This window comes from Scomber scombrus, chromosome 11, assembly GCF_963691925.1.
Source record: "Scomber scombrus chromosome 11, fScoSco1.1, whole genome shotgun sequence".
Lineage (NCBI taxonomy): Eukaryota > Metazoa > Chordata > Actinopteri > Scombriformes > Scombridae > Scomber > Scomber scombrus.
The window spans coordinates 14,709,317-14,731,437 of record NC_084980.1 but is presented as its reverse complement, the minus strand read 5'-3'; the positions used below and the strand labels follow the sequence as shown (position 1 = coordinate 14,731,437).

Here is a 22,121-nt window from a genome sequence, read left to right as displayed (position 1 = left end):
AAACAGCCGAAGTTGGGCTGAGGAGCTCCAGGACATCTTTGCACCACAGACAGAAGACTGTTATAATGGAGGGCGAACAGGACTGTCCAGCATTTCTGTGAGTGATTGTCTTCATCTCTCTGTCTGTCTCAGCCGTACATGCACTGAACAACTCCTTCTGAGTCAATTTGATCTCACAAATTCTTCTACATTGCTTAAGAAAACAAACTAGGAGAAGAGCAAAAAGTGATTCAGTACAAGTCCAGGTTTCTAAATAAATAGAAAAACACAAACCATTGAAAGTCAAACATCATGATTAAAAATTAAATAAGTTGGCAAAAGCTGATAACAGTATTCACATAACAGCATTTATAATCCCAATCTATCTGGTTTATACAGTATATCCATACAGTATATGATGAAAATGGTGTAGACACTGCTCCTAAGGGAAATGCCTGAGGACAGAGAAGCTGTGGATATTTGGCCTCTGATGATGATGAAGGATGAAAGATGACTCAAAATGTTACTGTGACACAGCACTGTGGGATGTAGGTATGTGTGTACATGTATTTGCGTTTCTGTATGCACATGGGGGCACGTGCATCCTGCTCTTTCTTGTCTTTCTTAACGGCTCATCACACTTGAATCTGTGGAGCAATGGATAGATTCCTTTAGGAGACAACACGAACAAATAATGTGCGATTAAAATTTCTGTGCTCTGCTTTGGGCCAACGAGCAGATGCAGATGCCATGTCAGTGTTACTCAAAAATGCTGACATTTATTAGAAGAGCTGTTATTGATCAGCTGCAGCCTCCTTAATGGTTTTGTTTTCCAGTGTTGCTCATTTATCAGACTATGTTTAGCTTGGCCTTTTAGTCTGCCATGTTGTTCACCCTTGCTGTGCAGCCATTAATCTGCACTTATTTCTTGTATATCTGTATGGTCTGTCTATTCATATCAGGACACAGCTTTCTAGCAGTCACCATTTGTTACTTTTCTTTCATTAAAAGAAAGATGTAGGGTACAAGCCAGGAGAGAGAAAGCATGTGAGGAAGAAAAGATAACATATCTGGAGAGCAGTGGCAGCTCTGAGCAGCTCTGCTCCACACAATATCCGTCCCTCCCCTCCCTCCTGTGTTTTTCTCTCCTCCTCCTCCTCCACTTCCGTCTCTTCCCACTCTTTCCTCTCCTGCTCCCACATTCCCCCTCCTCTCTCTGTTGCCTTTCTCCCTCCCTCCCTTCACTGCTCTCTCTTCCCTCCCTCCTTCCCTCCCACCCTCACTCTCCTGCACGGAGCTGCAGTATATGAGAGGGTCTCCTGGGTCTAGCTTCACTGCAGTGTAGAGAAGGGCAGGGCTGGCTGTTCAATACCATGCGCTGAAGGATGGTGCATCAGGAAAAACGCGTTTACCAGGTGTGTGGATCCGTGTTTGTATGTGTTGTATGTGTAATTGTGAGGTGTAGCATGTCGGAGAATATTTTCAGGTGTACATGATAGGTATTCACCATGGGTGTGTTGCTGTAGATGAATCAGCCATACTGGACGAGTGGATATGTGATTGTAGGGGGTTGTGGGTGTGTTCATATATGGTCTTCACCTGTTTATCTCTGTCTTTATACATATCTGTAGTAAAATTTGAAGTAATTCCATGTCTAAATTGATGATAATAGAGTGTGTTGTCTTGAGTTTCTTATAGATACAAATTAAGTAATTATTATTTGTTGAGGCCACAAAGTGCTTTTGCTACAATATATACTTATTATAAAATGTGTGTGTGTGTGTGTGTGTGTGTGTGTGTGTGTGTGTGTGTGTGTGTGTGTGTGTGTGTGTGTGTGTGTGTGTGTGTGTGTGTGTGTGAACAGAGTCTGCTATGAGGACATCCAGCTGTCTGAAGTGGATGAGCTTGCAGTAGGCTGTGTGTTGGTTGGGAGAGTGAAGGAAATGAACTGTGATTTATGCTCTTACATCACAGCTTCATCTAATGATGCGTCACAAAAGGAGAGGGTGTGTGTGTGTGCGTGTGTGTCAGGCGGGTTCTAAATTTGTATTTAGAGAGAGAACGCTGACACATAAAAAAGAGATTCAAGTTTTTATTCAATGGTTGTTCATGAGTGGAGAGTGTTTATGTAGACAGATTTAGGACATGAGGGCACAATGCCATTATATGAAAATACTTTCTCCATGGTGCCAGGGTAGAAAATCATGTTGTGCTGAAGCATTTTGTTCAGAAGTTCTCTGCATTGAGATAGAAATTAAGAGACCTAAACCCATCGGGTCAAAGGGCATTAATGAGGGCAGTTAAAGAGCAGAAGCTAATATAAAGTGAACATGATAAATAATCTAGGTTAAGGAGTAAAGGAGGTAAAATGAAGTAAATGCAGAGGAAAAGAAGGAAATAGGACACATTTAAATCAGTAATTTAAGTAAGTGAAACAACATGCTTGCTCTAATAAAAATAAACAGAAGGAAATGTAAAAAAAAAAAAAAAAAAAAAAAAGTAAGCCAAGACAGGAAGGAAGTTGTCAAACACCAGAGCAGAATGACATTGCATTTTAACCATTTTAGATATAGCTGCTGGCTTGATGATGGACTGTTAGTGGACAAGTAAGCAAAGAAAGACTGTTATTATTGAGTTATAGCATTTAAAGTCCTGTTGGCAAAAATACCTCAGTGCATTAAAACAATAATTAATAAATATTACACAATAATACGATTATGTGTGGGACCAGAGTAAACTGTGCTGTATTTGTTGAAATAGGGTGCTAACAAGGCACTGTTGAGGACATAAAGTGCTAGATCATTCGCCAATTAAAAAAGGCAATGTACATCCTTGACAGGTCACCAGTCCACCACCAGGCTGAAAAAATGCCAATACCCACTAGAGACTTTGAGTTCACCTGAGCCATATATTGCTTCACCTGACCTATGTCAATCTACTTTGGAGCAACTAAATCTGTCAGATGAGCTTTTTTCTTTATTGTAATACCCTTGTAATAGCAAGGGACTGGATATTCTATTTTAACCATTGAATCATTTTAAATTGATTATTGAAAAATTATGTTTTTGGGGTAACTGATTATTTATAGACAGATTGGGAAAATTACAGAACCTGTGATGCCTGTTCCTGTTATTGAAACTTTTGGTCAAGATGAAGAGCAGGCCGAGTATCTGATTTTTATTAATAATTAGCTCTGACATTGAAGTTAAGTTAAAATGATATAGTGTCATCTGTGAACCCCCAACTAGCTTATCCTAATGGGTGAATAGCAGGAAATTGGATTACATGCTTCATTCTTTCCATCTACTTACATAATCCATATTGGACCTCCTCCTTTCTTTCTTTCTCATTTTGGTACCATACAAATATATATAGCTTCAATTTAAACAGCAATCTACCCACTCAGTTTAATATTTCCTCCTGCAAGTATGACCCACTTGGTCAATCAAGCAGAGGTGGCACTATACAGCAGCAGCACTTTTATCAATTTTCTTTATATTCATGCATTTTTCTTGGTTTCTGGCAGGCCCAGAGGAATGAGAGAGAGTCCATCAGGCAGAAACTTGCCCTTGGCAGTTTCTATGACGACGAGCCAGTCATCTACACCAGCTGCAGCAAGAACGGTCCGGCCTCCCGGTGGGTTTCAATCGAGTGTGTGTATGGATGTGTTAGGTTTTGATCAATGCCGTCCTTTGAAGAATGCGAGCAATATTTTTATAGATGAGCTCCTGACAGCTGACAGCTTTAGATCTTTTTTTTTAGATTCTATTTTTAGATAGATGGTTGGGTAACAGTGAGATACGCCCTAGATAACCTTAAATATTGATTGACAGAAAAACATCATTGTAGGTATAATTGCAAAGAAAGTTCCTTCTAATATTGCTGACCATATTGAACAGTCTAACACACTTATCAATGCATGTATTTAATAGCTTGAGGTCTACATGGCAAATGCAAGTCATTATTAGAAGGACTAGTAGTTTATTATGTTATAGCCAGGAGAGGGAGCTATTCAGCAGCTCACTTCATGAACTAATTGTACAATCACCACAAATCAGAAAGATAGAACTGATTAGCTTGGCTTGTTGGCTTGTGGGCATCAATAACTTTTGACAGTAAACGACAGTGGGTACTTTCTGGAAGTCTATTGAGTCTCGTATTTAAAAGTGCAACATAGTTCAACACAAGGGCAGAATGAATAAGTCAAATTATCATGTGTGTGTTAGATAACATACTCAGGAAGAGAGTGAGTCATTAAACCTAGCAAAAGGAAAGTGAAAGCTTTCCCAATAAGTCACAGTCGTGTTTACAGTCAATCCAAAAAATAAGTAATATACAACCAGAAGCAGAAAAAAGGAAGCATGAATATGGAAAGAGTCTGCACAGACACTGTGTGGCACAGTGGTTAATCTCTGTTGCATGACAAGTTTCTTATATAGAAACTTAGAGATGCCACTGCCTGGTGTGTTCGTTGAGTTTGAAAAAAAATTATCATGCTGGGTTATTATTAATATTTGAAGGGTTTAACTTCACAATTAAATATCACCATTTGCTACTCAAGCATTGATAGTAAAAAAACAAAGTAAACAGACTACTAACACATTATTTCATATCTCTGAATATTTGTATTTCTTTTATTAAATGTTATTAAAAGTTTAGTGCATTAGTCTAAAGTTGTGTTATTTTTTGTTTGCACTATTTCCATAAACCTATACAAAAGATGAATACAAAAGAAGTTTAACAAATAAAATGTTTTATAATAACAGTTTGTATCTTAAATCTTCAATCCAAAAATGATACAATAACCTAATAAAGACAGAATCTAAAACACACACACATACACACACACGCATGCACGCGCACGCACACACACACACACACACACACACACACACACACACACACACACACACACACACACACACACACACACACACACACACACACACACACACACAACAACTTGCATTACATCAGACAATATGGTTAAGCCAAAGCCACAACACCTAAAACTCTGCTCATAAGAGCTTGGGATCTGCAATAACTCTGCCTTGTTCCACTGGAGTGGGCGTCAAACAATGGGGCTGCCCAACCATGCTGCTTGCTAACATTTTGAGGAAGCACAGTTGAAAGAAGAAGTGATACGCAATAGAAGTCTGCAGCAGTGACTGGAGGAATTGCAGTCATGTGACCTGGAGGCAAAGGTGGACCCTCTGGGGATTAGTTTGGGGTGGAAATTCCACCACCACCTTGTCCAGTTTGTGAGATTGTGGATAAGTTATTGTTCCCAGAGCTAACTTTGGGTTGTTAGGTTATTTTAAGTGAGTGTGTCACGATCTGGAATTGAGTGAATGGTGTGTTTCGAGCACTTGTAAATGCTGAGGTTGAGGTTTCAATGGCTTCTGTGTAACTGCTGTATAGAGCCCTATGCATGTTTGTGGGTTTAGTTGTTTCATTGAAGCTTTCTATTTCTTTTGTTCCTACACTTCACTTGATAGGTCACAGCTTGTGACGTTACTGAAGTCGAGAAACAGTGTGGCCAAAAGCATGTGGACACCCAGATATTACACCCACATATATTTGTTTAACATTTCATTCTAAAACCATGTCTCATAACGTGTTGATATGACAGCCTCCACTCTCCTAAGGGGCTGTCCACAGGATGTTGCTCCATTTCGGCCATAGAAGGGCAGCAAATAACAATCGTTTTTGATATTGATTAATTATTTGGCTTTAAAAAGGTCGGAGAATAGTGAAAATCCTGTTTTGATGAAACATAGCTCAAGGTGACATCTGAAACTCAAAGATACTCAGTTTACTAACATGTAGGACAAAGAAAAGCATCAAATCACATTTGAGAAGTTGGAACAATAAGATTTTGTCTCGTTTGTGTTGTGTGTACATGTGACAATGTCTTGGGCTGATTTTCAGTTGGATCTAAAAATATATTTTTGTTAAGACATTTTACTAAAAGAGCATGACTTGTTATTTATATTTAGCAATCATAATTTCTCCAGTAATGAACAATGCATTCATATAATTAAATTCCTGAAACAGTTAACATCTTATATTACCTTTAAACAAACAAATCTTAGCAGATATCTTCAGACATTTCATATACAGTCTAGACAAAAACTGGGTTTTGACCTAGTCTCGTTTAAAGACTTTTTAACAATTGTGAACTTATTTTAAAATGATAAATACAAAAACAAGCACTCAATTTAATCATTGGAGTCATATAAAACTATCCAGCTGATTCCCCATGGAATCTAACACACAATGTAGCACATAGTCTAGATCGCCACAAAACTTAAAAGAGTTTTGTTTGTTAGTGGAAATTACATCAACGTCACAAACAAACTGTAGCTTTAAGGATTTACTTTTTGTTTCTATTTGATGCTTCGTAATTGTAAATGCACAATTAAAGTCATATTAGTGATTGTTTAAAATGTATTTTAGGATCTCCTTGTTGGGCATCAATAACCCTAAATCTTTATCAAGTTTCAACATCCTACATGCTCTTCTTCTTGTGTGTGTGTGTGTGTGTGTGTGTGTGTGTGTGTGTGTGTGTGTGTGTGTGTGTGTGTGTGTGTGTGTGTGTGTGTGTGTGTGTGTGTGTGTGTGTGTGTGTGTGTGTGTGTGTGTGTAAACAAAATGAGACAACAATCAGTATGTTCCATTTTCACCCTTTAGGTTTTAATTTTGACTAGATGACTTATTAAGTGTCTGTAACTGAAGATTGAAATTTCCTCTCTTAGGTTCACTCTTTATGTTTTTCCTCTCAGATTGCAGAGTGGAGTGAACTTGCAGGTGTGTTTTGTTAATGACAGCAGCAGTGACAAAGACAGCGATGCTGAGGACAGCAGGACAGAGACCAGTCTGGACACACCGCTGTCACCAGTGGTATGCATCGTTTAAAAAGTCAATATGCATTGTTATGTATGTGTTTAACATGTGTTTCTGTCTGGTCCCACCAATGATATCAACAATAATACATTTAATTTGTATTGCACTTTCAATTGATAGTGAAACTCATACAACATAGACCACACAACATAAAGTAAATAGTAATAAGAGTTAAGATTACAAGGTCTTCCTGAATAGAAAAAGGTTTTAGACCTTAGTCAAGACTAGTTAAAAATCTGGGGTCTGTGCTGACCCCAGATGGTTAGGAAGGCTGTTCCACAATCATAGTACAGCAGAGCAGAAGGCTCGAAGCCCTATGGTGTGGAGCTTAGAAGTGGGAGCCTGGAGGAGCAAGCTGTTGGCAAATCTGAGGTTGTGGATCGCGGTTTGTGGTATGATCAGGACTATGTAGTCAATCCTGAAGGTGACAGAGAACCAGCGCATTAAAAACAGAATTGGTGTTAAATGTTGGTATTTACATACTCTGATCAGGGTCCTGGAAGCGCTTTTTCTGGGTGCACTGGAGCTTCTGGATGCTCCTGCCAGAGATCCCTATAAAGAGCACATTACATAGTTCACTCTTGAGGAGATAAAGGTATAGACAAGTTTCCCTACATTTCCCTTGCATAGATGTCTTCTATGGTCATCATGTCAGCTGAGGGTTCAAATCAGTTCAATTTTATTCAGTTTTATTTATATAGCAACAAATCACAACAAAGACTATATCAGGGGAGTTTTTACATAGAGCAGGTCCAAACGGTCGTCTTTATTTTACAGAGACCCAATACTCCCTCATGAGCAAGCACTTGGCGAACAAAAACTCTTTTGTGTTTAGGTCAAACCTGACACACAGATTAATGACTCAGGAGGAAGGAGGGATATCCTGGCTGTCACCCAGGCCTTTATTTATTTACTTTAGACAGATTCTGAGGTGTAACATGGCTGCAATAGGGCTTGGTGCGGTTTTGATGTACAGCTGGATATCATCAGCATAGCAATAAAAAATGTCCCATATCTGCTAATGACACGTCCAAGGGGGAGCACGTAGAGGATAAACAGGATAAGGTCGAGAACCGATCCTTGCAGAACACTATAGGTCTACACCTGCATCTTCCCAGTGAAACATACTGTCCTACCGGAAAGGTAGCTCTGAGGCCACTTGAGTCACCCTCCAATGGTGATGTGAAAGCACTTTAAGAGGATAGTATCATCCACTGTGTCAATTCAGCGCTCAGGTCAAGGAGAGTTAGGAGGGAAGGGAGCCCTGCGTCAGCTGCTAACAGTACAATCCACAGCCCTGAGTAGAACTGTTTCAGTGCTGTGTGCTGAACCAAAACTGACTGAAATATTTCAAATAGGTTGTTTTGTTTAAGGTGGTCCTGAAGCTCAAAAGTAACCACCTACTCCAACACCTTGGACAAGAAAGACAGGTTGGAGAGAGGGTCTGTAGCTGGCAAGAACTGGAAGAGCTGGACATCACATAGCAGATGTTGGTGACAGCTCTGAAAAAGTCAATGAAGCTGTTGGAGGAAACTGGTATTAATTAGTGTGTCTTTGAGTAAGTCCTTTGATGTTCACAGAAGACCAGTTTATGGATAGCATGTTCACAGCATCTGACGTATTGTTCCAGGACACATTCAGCTGCTTTTATTATTTTTTAGTCATGAATAAACTAGGGCGCAGAGCGTGAAAAATTACCCTCCCGTGTATTGACAGGGGCATGAAGATCATAGACACTGCTCAGAGATATATGGTAGAGTGCCGCTAGTTCATCCACTGATGCAGAAGCTGGCCAGGTGATGTGCTGGAAGTCCATAGTTATGATGGCTGGGTGCTTTCCCAGATCCAAAAAAGCATTTCAAGTTTGGGTTTAGGTGACAGGAATGTCAAATTCATTGAGAGCACCTTGTGGTCAGATACACCCATATCATAGACCTGTAGGTTATTTATGGGGGTGGAATCATCACACTTTGTAATGACCAGATGTGAGAACCACATTAGCTGTTACATCATGAAATAACTGTTGTACCACTTCCTCTTCAGAGCAAGCAGAGCTCATCGTTATCAGATCGAGACACAGCAGAGGAGGACTCAGACGCTTTAGATGACTGCGGTGGGTTCTGGCGGGTGCAACGGAGACTCCAGGAGGAGGCCCGGGTGGCGCTGGCTCTGGCAAGACCCATGGCCCGCATGCAGGTGGAGGTGGAGAGGCAAATCCAACTGCATAGACGTTCACCTGTTGCATACTTGGTTAGTCAGAGAAAGAGATATCTCTAAAGACCTTCTTTCATTAAAAAGGCATTTTAGGAAATGATCCAGGACAATGAAATATCCATACAACACAGGAAAATACAAAGTGAAAATAGAATTACTGACTGTAAGTTGCTGTTACTGTATAATACAATAAAAATTACAATCCCCTGATACTAGCCTGCAAAAGAGCAGAAAATTAAATAAATCTGAGCCTTTTTGATATGACAGATTGACATATCTGTTTGTGTGTTTGTGTGTGTGTGTGTGTGTGTGTGTGTGTGTGTGTGTGTGTGTGTGTGTGTGTGTGTGTGTGTGTGTGTGTGTGTGTGTGTGTGTGTGTGTGTGTGTGTGTGTGTGTGTGTGTGTATGCATGCAGCTTCCCCATCTGCCCCACATCAGCGAGGGCTTGATGAAGAGGAATCTGAGGCGAGGGGACATGAGGGACATGAGTCTTGGCCAGCTGCAGGTCATCACAAATGACTTACACTCACAGATTCAGAGTGAGTAGAAGAGGCATGCACAAGTACTAACAGACAACTTTGCACATACATGCTTCATCAGTGTCCAGACTGAGATACAAAAACAAGCCCCCAACATGGGAAATTAAGTTTTCAGTGACAGGTTTGTTTTCCAGATCAAAACATCAAAAAAAGACTTTATTCTAGTATCACCGAGCATCAATACTGACAAAGAAGTATCAAATGGCAACACAAAGTTCACAGTATGAGCATTTTTAACCATTTTTAGAAAAATCATGCTCTTAAAATCCCTTTTCTTTACCCCATAGTGACACTCTCAGCAATGCATTGTACATCTAATCTCATACAGGTCTTAATGAGGAGCTGGTGCAGTTGCTTCTGATGAGGGATGAACTACATGTGGAGCAAGATGCCATGCTGGTGGACATAGAGGACCTCACCAGGTGAATGGCCTGATTACATCACACACACACACACACACACACACACACACACACACACACACACACACACACACACACACACACACACACACACACACACACACACACACACACACACACACACACACACACACACACACACACACACACACACACACACACACACACACACGTATATATAGAATACATAGCAAACATAGCATAGCATTTTCATATAATTGGACATGCACTGTATGTTCTGTGCTCAGACTAATGCACCTCTTGTCTTTTTGTTGCGACAGGCATGCCCACAGCCATCAGCGGCACCAGGCACAGAAAGCCATGTCTAAATAAACTCCCTGTCTTCACACGCCCATCTGCACGCCATCCAACACACCGCTTCATGGATTGTCACTAAGGTTACTAATGAAACTCCATCTGTACTGACCGTCTCTGGAGAGCTGAATATGCCATATAGTATTAACACACACACTCGTAATGTATAGCACTGCTGGATGTTGTCTGAGAACCCGTAAAGAGAACATCTAAAAGAGGCTGAGTGATCACGTTTTTCAATATGGACACAGTAGAGTTCGTGCAGGCTTTTCACTTCCACTCAGTGTGATTAATAATGCCATATTTCATAGAATTAGAGGAATCCTCTTGACTTAATTTCATCCCTAACTCTGATTTACCTGCTCATGATATTGCACGGTACACTTGTGTATGTTCATGCTGGACCGGAGGGAGCGCCTGCACGCCTCATTTCTCACTTGTTTCAAAAAGGGTGATGACTTTTGCAAATGGGTGAGTGGGTGAGTGATCAGACTCTCCTGTCCAGCCATGTCTTTATTCATTCTTTCACTAAGGGCACTGTGTCTTTGCTTTAAACAATGGAATTTCTTCTAAAACTATCTAAGCTGTTGCAGTAGAAAATGATAAACACTACCTGTATCCATTCAGATTTACATCTTAGCTTCACAGTGGTGTTTAAATGCTGCAGCAGCTTCTCTGAAGTCAGGATCACTTAGACACAAATTTGGATGTAACTCTGTCGCTGCTATTTAAAGATGCATTCAGAGCTATAATGAACATCATTTTTAACTTTATGAAGACAAATGTGTATTTGTCAAATGCATCTGTACAATAGTTAAAATGAGAAGATATAGGTTATAAAATTATTTTAAGTTAGTACACAGGGAAAAAGCAAAAGTAGAGGCATGTTGAGCAGCCTCTAAATAATAATATGCAATGTGATTTTTGTTATGCTCAGTTTACTAACTCTAAAAAAGGGTGAACAATAAAAAATGTAAAATAAAAATATTACAAATCACAACCTATACATATATATATATTTTATCTGTTAAAAAGATTTATGGGCATATTGTATTTTAAAGGTCCAGTATGCAGAATTTAGTGGCATGTAATGTACTTGGCAGAAATGGAATATAATATTCATAATCATTTGAAAATAAGAATTGTTGTGTTGTTGTTACCTTAGAATGAGCAGGAGTGGCTCCTCTTCCATGGAACCCACCATGCTGCATTGCTGTGTTTCTACAGTAGCATAAATTGGACAAATCAAACGCTGGCTCCAGAGAGGGCCTTCCACTGTTTCTGTGAGTTTTGCGGCCACTATAGGTTTTCCTATATGTTTTAAATGGGGGGGAGGGGTATTCAGTTGGTTGCAATGTGCCTCACCACTACATGCCACTAAATACTACATACTAGTCCTTTAAAAGAGATTTTATTAAAAGGATGAAGACTATGCCTTGTTGTCTGGCTATTTTTAACAGTGTTTTCACCCTCAGCTCTTTAAGAATGTCATTTAACATAAAGTTTACTTTCTCTTTTTACTGTTTGCTTCGTAAATAAATGTACTGTATATTGATTGTTAAAAAAATTATAATAATAAATGTTTCAAGTGTGTGATCTATGTCTTTATTTGGCTGGTTTTTATGATATATTTATTTTGCATTTGGCAGCATTGGTTAATTATATTTACTTCATAACCAAATGATTAAAAAAACCAACAGAAAAATTCATCCAGCACCACATGGTAAATTGAATCTCATTCACAAGTACAGTCTCAGTGTTGGTCACAGTTAGGTTTCTCGTTATTAACACATGTGTGAGTTTTTAAGAAGCAGTACCGCAATCACGAGGGGAACAACTGACCACAGGTGGACAAAAATAGCACAGTCAGAGTTACAGTCATCAGTTGATCTAAATTAACTGACTCTGATTAATGATATATAATAATGACTGATTTTTGTCAGTATTATTATCATTATTATCATTGTTGTTGTTGCTGTTGTTGTAAAATGTAACAAAAATACTAATTGCTCTAATTAAAAACATACTTTGAGTTATTTAAGGATAGGTTCACAAGAACAACCAAAATAGTCAGGTGCCCTAATGAACATTAACACCTTTTTCTTGCTATAATCAGTGGTGTGCAGTCATGGGCAGCAAGACTAGCACTGCTAGCCCTGTCAAAAATTTATTTTTTCAGTTTTTCCATAATTAAAAGGTCATTCTGAAATGTATCTGGAGTCAATTACTTGTTCAGTATGCAACTTTATCCAGAAAACGAATGGTTATATTTTGTGGAGCTCAAATCTCCTATGTCCTATAAACGCATTACAGCTCCTTTCCTCTGCTGGGGCCAGCAGTAGTTGCATTGCTCTGATCGAGCTGGACGCTGCTATTGGATGTGTAACGTTGAGGGACCGTATCATCATCCAATCAAATTTTGATGTGTTATTGACCGAACGCCCTAAGGCAATCAGAGTTTCTAGTGCTGGTCTGGGCGTCGTCATTCTAATGAGCTTGGCTGATTGGCCCATGGGCAGGTGCGTGATGACGCACTGTCTGTTATTCTGGAAAGGTGATGGCGGTTGATTTAACAGCAAGATCGGTAGATAAAGATATGATTGTGGACCTGCTTCGGGTGCCTTTTTCATCATGAAGGATCGCAGGATGGATTTAATCTACAAGTTATCGGTGAGTGCTAGTTTTTTTTTACTTTCTCAGGACCAGATTGGCGCTGCTGTTGGGCTAATATCTCTCTCTCTCTCTCTTTGTGAAGTAAATTTAGAACCGTTTTTGGAGCATGTTTGTGTCTGTTATAGAAATTGATTTTAAATGACCACCACTATGTATTGTATTTTTTCTCTATTTGTATCTTATGTTTATTAATGTTTTTAAGTGGGTTCTATTTTCCATTTTATGTTACATTCTATTTTTTTGATTTTTTATGTTCTTTTATGTGATTTTCATGTAAAGCATTTGGTTCATGTAATTTTGACTTTGAGTTGCATTTCTCGTATGAAAGGTACTATACAAATAAAGTTTGTTATTATTATTATTATTATTATTATTATTATTATTATTATTATAAGTATTATTGTTATCATCATCATCATAAGTAGTAGAAGTAGTAGTAGTAGTATTACACAATATATCAAAAGAAATGTGTTTGTTTGATATTGATGATATACAGGACATGACTGCAAAATTACAGTTTAAAATAGCATATTACATCATGCTTTCACTCTCAAGTATTTGGAAATGTCAACAATAAACAGTGTGAACCTCTGTGTTAACCTTAAGATCAATGTAAACACGTTTTCATCATCAGTCTATGTTAATTCCAGTTTCACCAAAACATTCAGCAGTATGCTGTAATGTGAAAGAGGGAAATACACAACCTGTACTGTGCTTAGCTGTAACACTCCTCTGTACAGTGATGGAAAAACCCCTGTATCCTTGGTATAACATACTTAAGGATGCCTGAGCCCAGTCAGTTACAACAAAGAATCAGAATCAGACTTATCCAAGATGCAACTCATCAAGCTCTGTGAGTATGATATCCACTGACTGAACAATGTTGTCTCTTTGAAAGAAACTAGTTGAGACTTGAGATTAACATGTGGACTGACTGTATTTTATCTTTTTCCTGCCAGACTTTACCCCTGCACTGCTGCTTCTAGTGGTCAGCTGTCCTGTGTGGCAGGTCAGCCAGTCTCTGCCAGTGAAAGGACCGATGAAGGACTCCTGTGTTTTCTATGCACGAACACTTCTAGAAAACATCACTGACACACTCACACAGGTATGCCCGCAAAATTACACTAAAGTCTACACTTCAATTATTTATCGTCTTTAATTTACAGTTATGGTTTTTAATGTGTTTTTCCTCCACACAGAACAACCTGTTCACTGGAATCGATTGTACAAAGCAGAGTGTGGATCTGCGAGACACTAACACGCCATCTGTGTGCGCACCAAAGGTACATAGGGAAGCCTTTTTCATATAGATGTACTTTGGTTGTAAGAAAGGGTTAGTGAAAAATGAAAAACAATTAATCAAATTGTTAAAACAATATAACAGTCCTATATTCTTACCCTAACCCCTTTTTATGTCAAGTTACATTCAAATGTTTATACATCTTTTGAAACTGTGACTCTAAAATGTAACTGTGTTTGTCACACAGGAACCGACATGCTCTGGAACTGCTAAATCTGAATTTGATCAGGTAAGTTGAGATCTGTCTCTGTCAAAAAGCTACCACTTTTTAATTTTTCTTTTTCTTTTTTCATCCCTCTTTTAAGAGATTATGAAAGTGTACACATTAAATATAAGTAGGAACAAAATAACCTTTGACACATATTCAGCAGCGGTATTGTGCTGCCTGATAGTTTATATGTATATATATTTATGTGATCTTTGCTGTTTTTTCAATCTAGGACTCATGTCTAACAAGCATTTGGGAGGATCTGCAGTACTACTACAGATTTCTTGCTGCTACGCCAGATCCTGACATCATACTCGGACCGTCTGTTCTGCTCAGCCTCAGAGAGCTGATGGAGGTAACTGATTTTTTTACACATTACAAAAACAGCTTCAGTGGTATTGTTACTATTTACTAATGTAGATTGAAAATTTAAACTAGCTGTCTCACAAGAGGCACTAGAGATTACTGTTTTAGATATTGCATGTGTATATGTATAACATTTTAAAGAGAAATGTGAAGAGGTGAAGAGGGATGTTTTAAGGATAATTTTATAACTGAAGTCTATAGCCCAGAATTTACATTATTAGCCGCATCTCATGTACTATTGAATTAAGAAATGAATTAACAGATTATCTTTTGCTCTCAACAGAACTGCTTCACGTGGTCTTTTCCTGCAGACTTGGCTTCAAAGAAGGTAAGAGATATTTCAATGCATGTCACACAGCCATGATTCACAATACAACTGTGTTTGGGTTTTTTTTAGATTTTGAAATTGAAGATGGTAAAAAAAAAGATTTAACAAAAATAATTATTGTTATGGTCAAGAAATCAAAACATTTAATCTAAATATGTCTTTCATGGAAGAACAGTTATAGTCTGACTGTTACATCCTTCAAAATGCCTGACTTGTTTTGTTGTTTTTTTAAAGGCTTTTACAGACCAGCAGAGGACCTACGATGAAAGACTCAGCCTCTGCAAAGTCCTGAAGGGCTTCCAGGTCCGCACCATCACAATCAACAGAGTCATTGGATACATGAACTCTGGAGAACACACTAAAGATCAGTAGTTTAGAAAGCTACGTACAGAAACACTTAACCTATAAAATCCATAAACTACAGTTACGGTTCTGTCATAATTGTGACAGAAAAACACTTTATACATGTTATGTGTTAAATTATGTTTGTTATAAAGTGTATTTAAAGGCTATTTATTATGGATTATTTATTTTCAGCTATTTATTTGTATTTTTCAAATTATATTATTCACTTGGTTCTGAGAATCATCAAATAAATATTTTCACTGCATAAATTGTGCTAGTTTGTCATTCCTCATTTTTCAATGTTTTTTACTTTTTATGTTTTAACTCCAGAATGTGAAACGAGTAATTTTCCTGTCAGCTATACTTGGTTAATTGAATTTATTGCAAACATTAAACAATAATGTGTATAGTATATTTAACACAAAACTGTTAAATTTGCTTCACTTAGAGTTTTTGATGGTCTTGAATCACTAAATATGTGATTTTCTTGCCATGGTGACATTTTGCAAACTGTCTGGACAACAGCCCTGACTGTAAAGTATATTCCTGTAACCAAGCACCACCAGCTCTGCCTTGTCAATTAAATCACACTTGATTTGGAAAGTCAAAAGTAAATAATCAATTTACTATCATGTGACCATAATAATGTTAGATGTATGTTTTTTGATATTAGCAAGGATGTGAAAGTCACTCAACAGTTATCAGTGTCTGGATTAAACTTTTATTTGAAGTAGGGTCAGGGTTAGGATTTGGACAATATTTAATTGTCAAGGTTAATGTCTATAGAAATTGAGCAAATTGTCAAATATCATTGTGTTGAACATCTAGTATGAGTTGACAAATAGCTGAGAATTAACAGTGGAATGTCCAGATAAAGTTTTCAGTCATCTGAAGACGTTGAGGCTTTCCTGATGAGCTGACTGGGTGAACTCCTTCAGCTCAGTGCCAAACTGTTCGAATGATGTTTTGAAAGTATGTATGTCATGTTGGTTAAAACCTCACTGAAAATGACATCTATCCCTTTGTTTCAATTTGCATACAATCCATGTTCAGAGGAACTGACAACAGATATTTGTGGCTGCTCGGGTTGAGAGAGACCTATGACGTATTCGCCACAGAAAAGTGTGTGAAACCTTTTCGAAAAGGACAAAATATATGTGACAAAAATAATAGTAAGGGCTTTGGACTGTAGGCCTGCTCAGCTGTAGAAACAATTAAGCTTGCTGCTAGTCTTCATTCATAAAGTGCACCAAAAGGGTTAAGTTCAAAAGAGCCAAAACTTCCTGCTACAGAATACCAACAGTGACACTGCTGCCCACAGATTGCAAAAAATACTGTAATATCATAGAAAAACATCAAAGGAAAGTATGTGATGCAGGTTAAATTTTCTTAAAACAGAGCTAATCAGCTATCCAACATATTCAAATTGCTACTTTAACATGTTTTTTGTAATTTCAGACTGTTAAAATCAAATATATACACATATTCTCTATCAAATTTCACTTTTCTGTATCATGTTTCTGGGAGGATGGTTTACCTTTTATAATACCTTTTATATCTGCAGTTGTAATGCCACCTAGTGGACAAATTCGTTTTTAGCATATAGTTTAGCCAAAGGACCAACATACAATAAAAATACACGTTTTATTGTTATGAATGCATCACATAGACCTAGACTAAACATGTACATTAACATGTGTATTCTTTTTTTAAGGTTGCTTGTATATTTTGGTTACATAGCCTCATGATTAACACTCATGCTTGCAGTGAAACAGGTGTGTCTCAGGAGATCAAATCACAGAGATTACTCACATCTGTGTTGATATTTTCAGTAGTTGAGGGACCCGCCACCTCTCCCAAAGCAGTCCAGCAAGCATGGACCGCAACCTGCAGCGAGCCTGTGCCTGGTTGATCATTGTCCTTCTCTCAGTTTGCAAACTCACAGAAAGCCGGTTAGGTTACAGCCGAGGCTCCATCAGCGCAGAAAACTCTCACATCCCGACCAGGACTATTCAGCCTGAGCTGTCTGCTGCTGAAAAGAAACAACAAAGCCCGCAGCTCAGTGCTCAACCTCGACCCGTCGTGGTCCAGTGCCACCCAGATTCAATGGAGGTGGTGGTGCAAGCTGATTTGTTTGAAAACGGCCTTCTGGTTGACGGCAAACAGCTGCGCCTGGGCTCAGACTTAGTGAGAGAGGGCCATTCATGCGGTGCAGTCCCATCAGGAGAGGCGGAATTCACCCTACAGGCCCACCTGACGGACTGTGGAACCAAACTCTCTGTAAGCAATATGTTTTGTAATGGGACCGAATCAAAATGTTTTAGTAGAAAAGTATATTCAACATTGGGATCTTTCTCTTGAGGTTTTCTGAATTTGGGATTCTATTACTGTGTTACATGGTACAAGCTGAACGACTCACTCTTGTCTTCTAGTCGACAATAGAGAAGATTATCTATTCTACTGTGCTGGTCTACTCACCTGAACCTTCATCTGATGGTTTGCTGAGATTGGATGGAGCAACTATTCCACTTGAATGTCATTATGACAAGTAAGTTATGTGCAACTTCGAGAGTACACACTGTAATTTAAGTGTATTGTGAAGTTAGATTTTGATCTTTGAAATGTATTAGGCCTTCTTGAACATTCAAAAAATTGCTGTTAGAGCTGCGACTATTCAGTAATCTTACTGTGTGTGTGTGTGTGTGTGTGTAGGAGATACGGTGTTGATGGCATTTCTCTGCACCCCAACTGGGTTCCTTTCATCTCCACGGCCACAGCTGAAGATCAGACAGACTTCAGTCTGCAACTCATGACGGGTATTAGAAGATGACATTGATAGAGTTATGTTATGTCGTATTTTGTACACTAGAATTTTCAAAAAATATTGTATGTTTTGATGTCTAACTTTTATCTAATCTTTGCAGAGGATTGGCAGTTTGAGAGAGGATCTCACGCATACTTCCTGGGTGACCCAATTCATTTCCAAGTGTCTGTCATCATGGGTAACCATATGCCCCTACGAGTCTACGTTAACCATTGTGTTGCCACAGCAACACCCGATGCAAAGGCAACATTACGATATGGCTTTATTGAGCATTACGGGTGAGTTGAGTTCCTCCAATCGATAATAGATATTATGAAACCAAATCGCATACATACACACCATCCCACATCCCTATAATCAGTGTAAATTATTAGGCTTGGGCGGTAAACTAGAAATCCAGAAGGTATGATTTTGAATACCGTCAAAAATACAGACTGCGAGTAAACGTGAAGTTTACGAGGAGCACTTGAAGGTAGCATGTAATGTCTCTTCCGACCACAATATGGGTTTCAATGACAACGTGGCGCTGTCTACATTTCGTCTCACTGTCTCCTCAGGAAGTGAACACTGCAGAAGGATTGATTTGAAAATGTTAACTTCGCGGAAAACTTTAGCAGAAATATGAGTTGTTCGTGTCTTGTTGTGTTTGTGGTGACTTCAACTAGCAAGAATTATCTTTGTTTGAGCTGATATTCATCTTGTGGCCTTCAGTAACTTTGTTCCTGGCATTTATTCAGCTGTGGTACCTCATGAACAGGTAATACTTTAAAATGTTTGTGGGTCAAGTCGGTTTCGGGTGGTTAAGTGATGTACCGTGGTTAAACTTCAGGAAGGTATGAGAAAAGTTTACTGCCCAAGCCTAACTCTTGTTTTGAATGCCATTTGTTTGATATTCAGATAGCTGCATTCTCAGTGCTTGTCTTGTTTTGTTGCTTTTACAGATGTCTTGCTGATGCTTACCTGACAAACTCCAGCTCTCATTTCCTACCAAGAGCTGCAGAGCACACGCTTAGATTCCAGCTGGATGCATTCAGGTTTGACCAGGAGCCCAGCAATCAGGTTGGTTTTCTTTGTTTCACTGTTAAAGTTTTAATGTACAAACTGCTTGACAATGTAACCCTCCTCCCACAACCACCACATTTTAAAATATGCACAGTGAGCCAGTTATATCGTTTTTAAATGACCTGAAAAAAGAGTGTGACTGTATTGCACATTAAAATCTCCCACAGGTCTATATCACCTGCTATTTGAAGGCTGTTCCAGTCGCATCAGCTGTCAGCTCTCAAAACAGGGCGTGTTCTTTTATTGGCAACAGGTATTTTCATAATGCACACTTTTACAATCGGTATTAAACTTTACTGTAAGAAGAATCCAAGGTCAGTTCTCATATCTTTAAAAACTGTCCTTATCCAGATGGCTGTCAGTTGATGGTAATGACCATGTATGTAGAAGTTGCGACAATTCCCATCGGGTTGAGGAGCCTCCATCCACAGAGCCTCCTAAAACAACTGTCAGCACCAAAGCCTGGCTCGACATGACGTCACAGGAGAGTTTTGTCCAGAGCAACGCCAAACATCCCTCAGCAACTTTTGTCCGTTTCCGGCCTGGAATGCACCAGAGCCAACACTACAAGCCTCAACAGTCCCCTGCTGGATTGATGAAAAGAGAAGCAGACTACAAAGTGGGTGAGTACAAGAGATAGGAACTTTTTACAGGTTGTTTTTTAAAATATTCACAGTAGGTCCAAACATTTGGTCCCAGACTTTTGGACCCTAGTGTCTGGGTGTGTATTATTCCACCTTTACAGACGCATATTTACTCAGGACCTTTTTTTTTATATAAAATGAATGGTTAAGTTCAAGTCTTTTTTTTATTTTATTTTTTTTACACCAATAATTGTTTTAATCAATAAAAGATTAATAATCAGTTGAGAAATTGGAAAAATTTAAATGTTGGTCTGTTTTTATATTACTGCGTCACCCATTAGACCTTTTTCTAATGCAGCTGAAAGAGATCCTTTCAATATTTTTAAATAAAGCCTGATGTTGTTGGTTGTTTTTACAGAGAGAACTGTCCAGCTGGGACCTCTTATTGTTACATTGCCAACAGATTCCACAACAGCACTGTCACCCAAGAAAAAGACCACCTGAAACTGAGGATTGAACTCTAGAGACTGTTGAGAATAATAAAAAAAAACAGTAACTTCATTCCTGCCACTTTCAAAGCAGAAGAAACATAACGGCATATTAGAAACCCACTTTGGACAAAAGTGCCTTTCCTCTGAATACAGAGATTAATCTCGTCATTGTAAATATCATTTCACTTGACATATGCATGTCCTTGTTAGTATTTACTGTTATCCTTTTACTTCAAATATAACTTTTGTTACAGTTCTTTCTGCAGAAATGAAACCTGTTTTTTTTTTTTTTCTCCATTAAATATTTTACAAGTTTATCTCTGCCTTTTTTCTTGTTGGTAATTGATGTTGTGGCTGAAACTAAAAAAACACAACTGCCATTTTCTATATTATTTGATATCTGATCTTTACAAAATCCAACTTCCTGTAAATGTTCGCTGCAAGAACTCAATGTGGCTTTAGCAAACAATTAAATTAGCATTGGTTTATAAGCACTCAAACTCATTAGGCTCAAGCAGCAGGAGTGGATGTTGAAAGGATGCATTGTGTGTTTGTGTACATTTTAACACAAACACACAATATATCCCTTTTGACTGCAAGATTCATCTAGCATAATACATGTCTATTAGGGAGCACTTCCCTCCATTACCACCCACAACCTACTCATCACTAGTCACATTATTGATTAATCATTATGAGGGGTACATGATGTAATATAAAATGTTGGCTTTGCCTCCCACATCCAGTGAAATGATTAGTCACAGCCATCTAGAATTTTTTTCTTTGTATCAACTTGTGTCAAAATCATACCAATTTTTAACATTTGTGCTCACTCTACTGAGTGTTTGATTTTTCTGTATCCTGAACTGTGGCTCGCCCATTAATGAGAAGGTTGGTGGTTTGATGATCCCCAGCTCCACCAGTTTGTATGTATATGTGTCCTTGGGCAAAATGCCCTAGATATGTGAATTAGTTGGTTAGCCTTATAAACATTACAAAGTGCTCCATTGTTCCTGATGAACAGGTTGACACCATGCATGGCAGATTCCACCACACCATTAATGTGTATGTGTGTGTTTGTAAAGTGCTTTCTAGATTTAAAACAAAAAACATTTTAGTGTACTTAGATGTATTGTGGCAGTTTACCCAAGACGTTCAGTGTGTTTAGTAAGGCTTTGCACTTAAAGCACAACATCTACTAATCAGCCTTTTAAAGGACGACCTGACGTGACTCCCTGGATGTATACGAAACACTATTAATACTGCAAATGGAAATCTTTTGTACTTTTGCCAGCTAGAACATTAAGTTAGTCGTGTCAGCATGGGCAGCGCCCGTCATTGTTTTCCTCTGTGGGCGTGTTTGAGTGCTGTCCATGGTCCTGAAACCGCAACACTAGTTGCTTCAGGCCGCTTGTTTTGATGTCCCCTCCCTACTTCACGATTAGTTATTGATCATTTCTTCGTGCTTCCGACACGACTGGTCGATTTCCTGGGCGCCTGTTTACTTTCACATCAGATGAATGAGCCTTTGTAGGCAATGTAGGACTGTGCTTGCGATTCTCTAG

The 22,121-nt window shown here is 38.6% G+C and overlaps 3 protein-coding genes across 5 annotated transcripts; all 3 read left to right on the top strand.

The window, feature by feature from the left end:
- The first annotated feature begins 1,364 nt into the window (after positions 1-1,364).
- LOC133990870 (schwannomin-interacting protein 1-like) lies at positions 1,365-10,426 on the top strand. Of its 3 annotated transcripts, none has more exons than XM_062429283.1 (7): positions 1,365-1,394; positions 3,506-3,615; positions 6,765-6,882; positions 8,929-9,135; positions 9,515-9,638; positions 9,967-10,060; positions 10,342-10,426. In XM_062429283.1, exons 1-7 carry the CDS (start codon positions 1,365-1,367, stop codon positions 10,391-10,393), a joined length of 735 nt encoding a protein of 244 aa, XP_062285267.1. In that variant the 3' UTR covers positions 10,394-10,426. The 3 variants fall into 3 exon arrangements, with proteins under 3 accessions (XP_062285267.1, XP_062285266.1, XP_062285269.1); XM_062429282.1 differs by having other exon boundaries at positions 3,506-3,630; XM_062429285.1 differs by lacking the exon at positions 8,929-9,135.
- Positions 10,427-13,882: 3,456 nt separating this feature from the next.
- Positions 13,883-15,622, top strand: zmp:0000001127 (interleukin-12 subunit alpha). The gene is made up of 7 exons (XM_062429248.1): positions 13,883-13,901; positions 14,008-14,153; positions 14,248-14,331; positions 14,536-14,577; positions 14,789-14,911; positions 15,206-15,250; positions 15,485-15,622. Exons 1-7 carry the CDS (start codon positions 13,883-13,885, stop codon positions 15,620-15,622), a joined length of 597 nt encoding a protein of 198 aa, XP_062285232.1.
- Positions 15,623-17,470: 1,848 nt separating this feature from the next.
- LOC133990667 (zona pellucida sperm-binding protein 3-like) lies at positions 17,471-21,631 on the top strand. The gene is made up of 8 exons (XM_062429055.1): positions 17,471-17,875; positions 18,028-18,143; positions 18,308-18,411; positions 18,520-18,697; positions 19,361-19,478; positions 19,649-19,734; positions 19,833-20,104; positions 20,484-21,631. Exons 1-8 carry the CDS (start codon positions 17,471-17,473, stop codon positions 20,567-20,569), a joined length of 1,365 nt encoding a protein of 454 aa, XP_062285039.1. The 3' UTR covers positions 20,570-21,631.
- Positions 21,632-22,121: the final 490 nt, after the last annotated feature.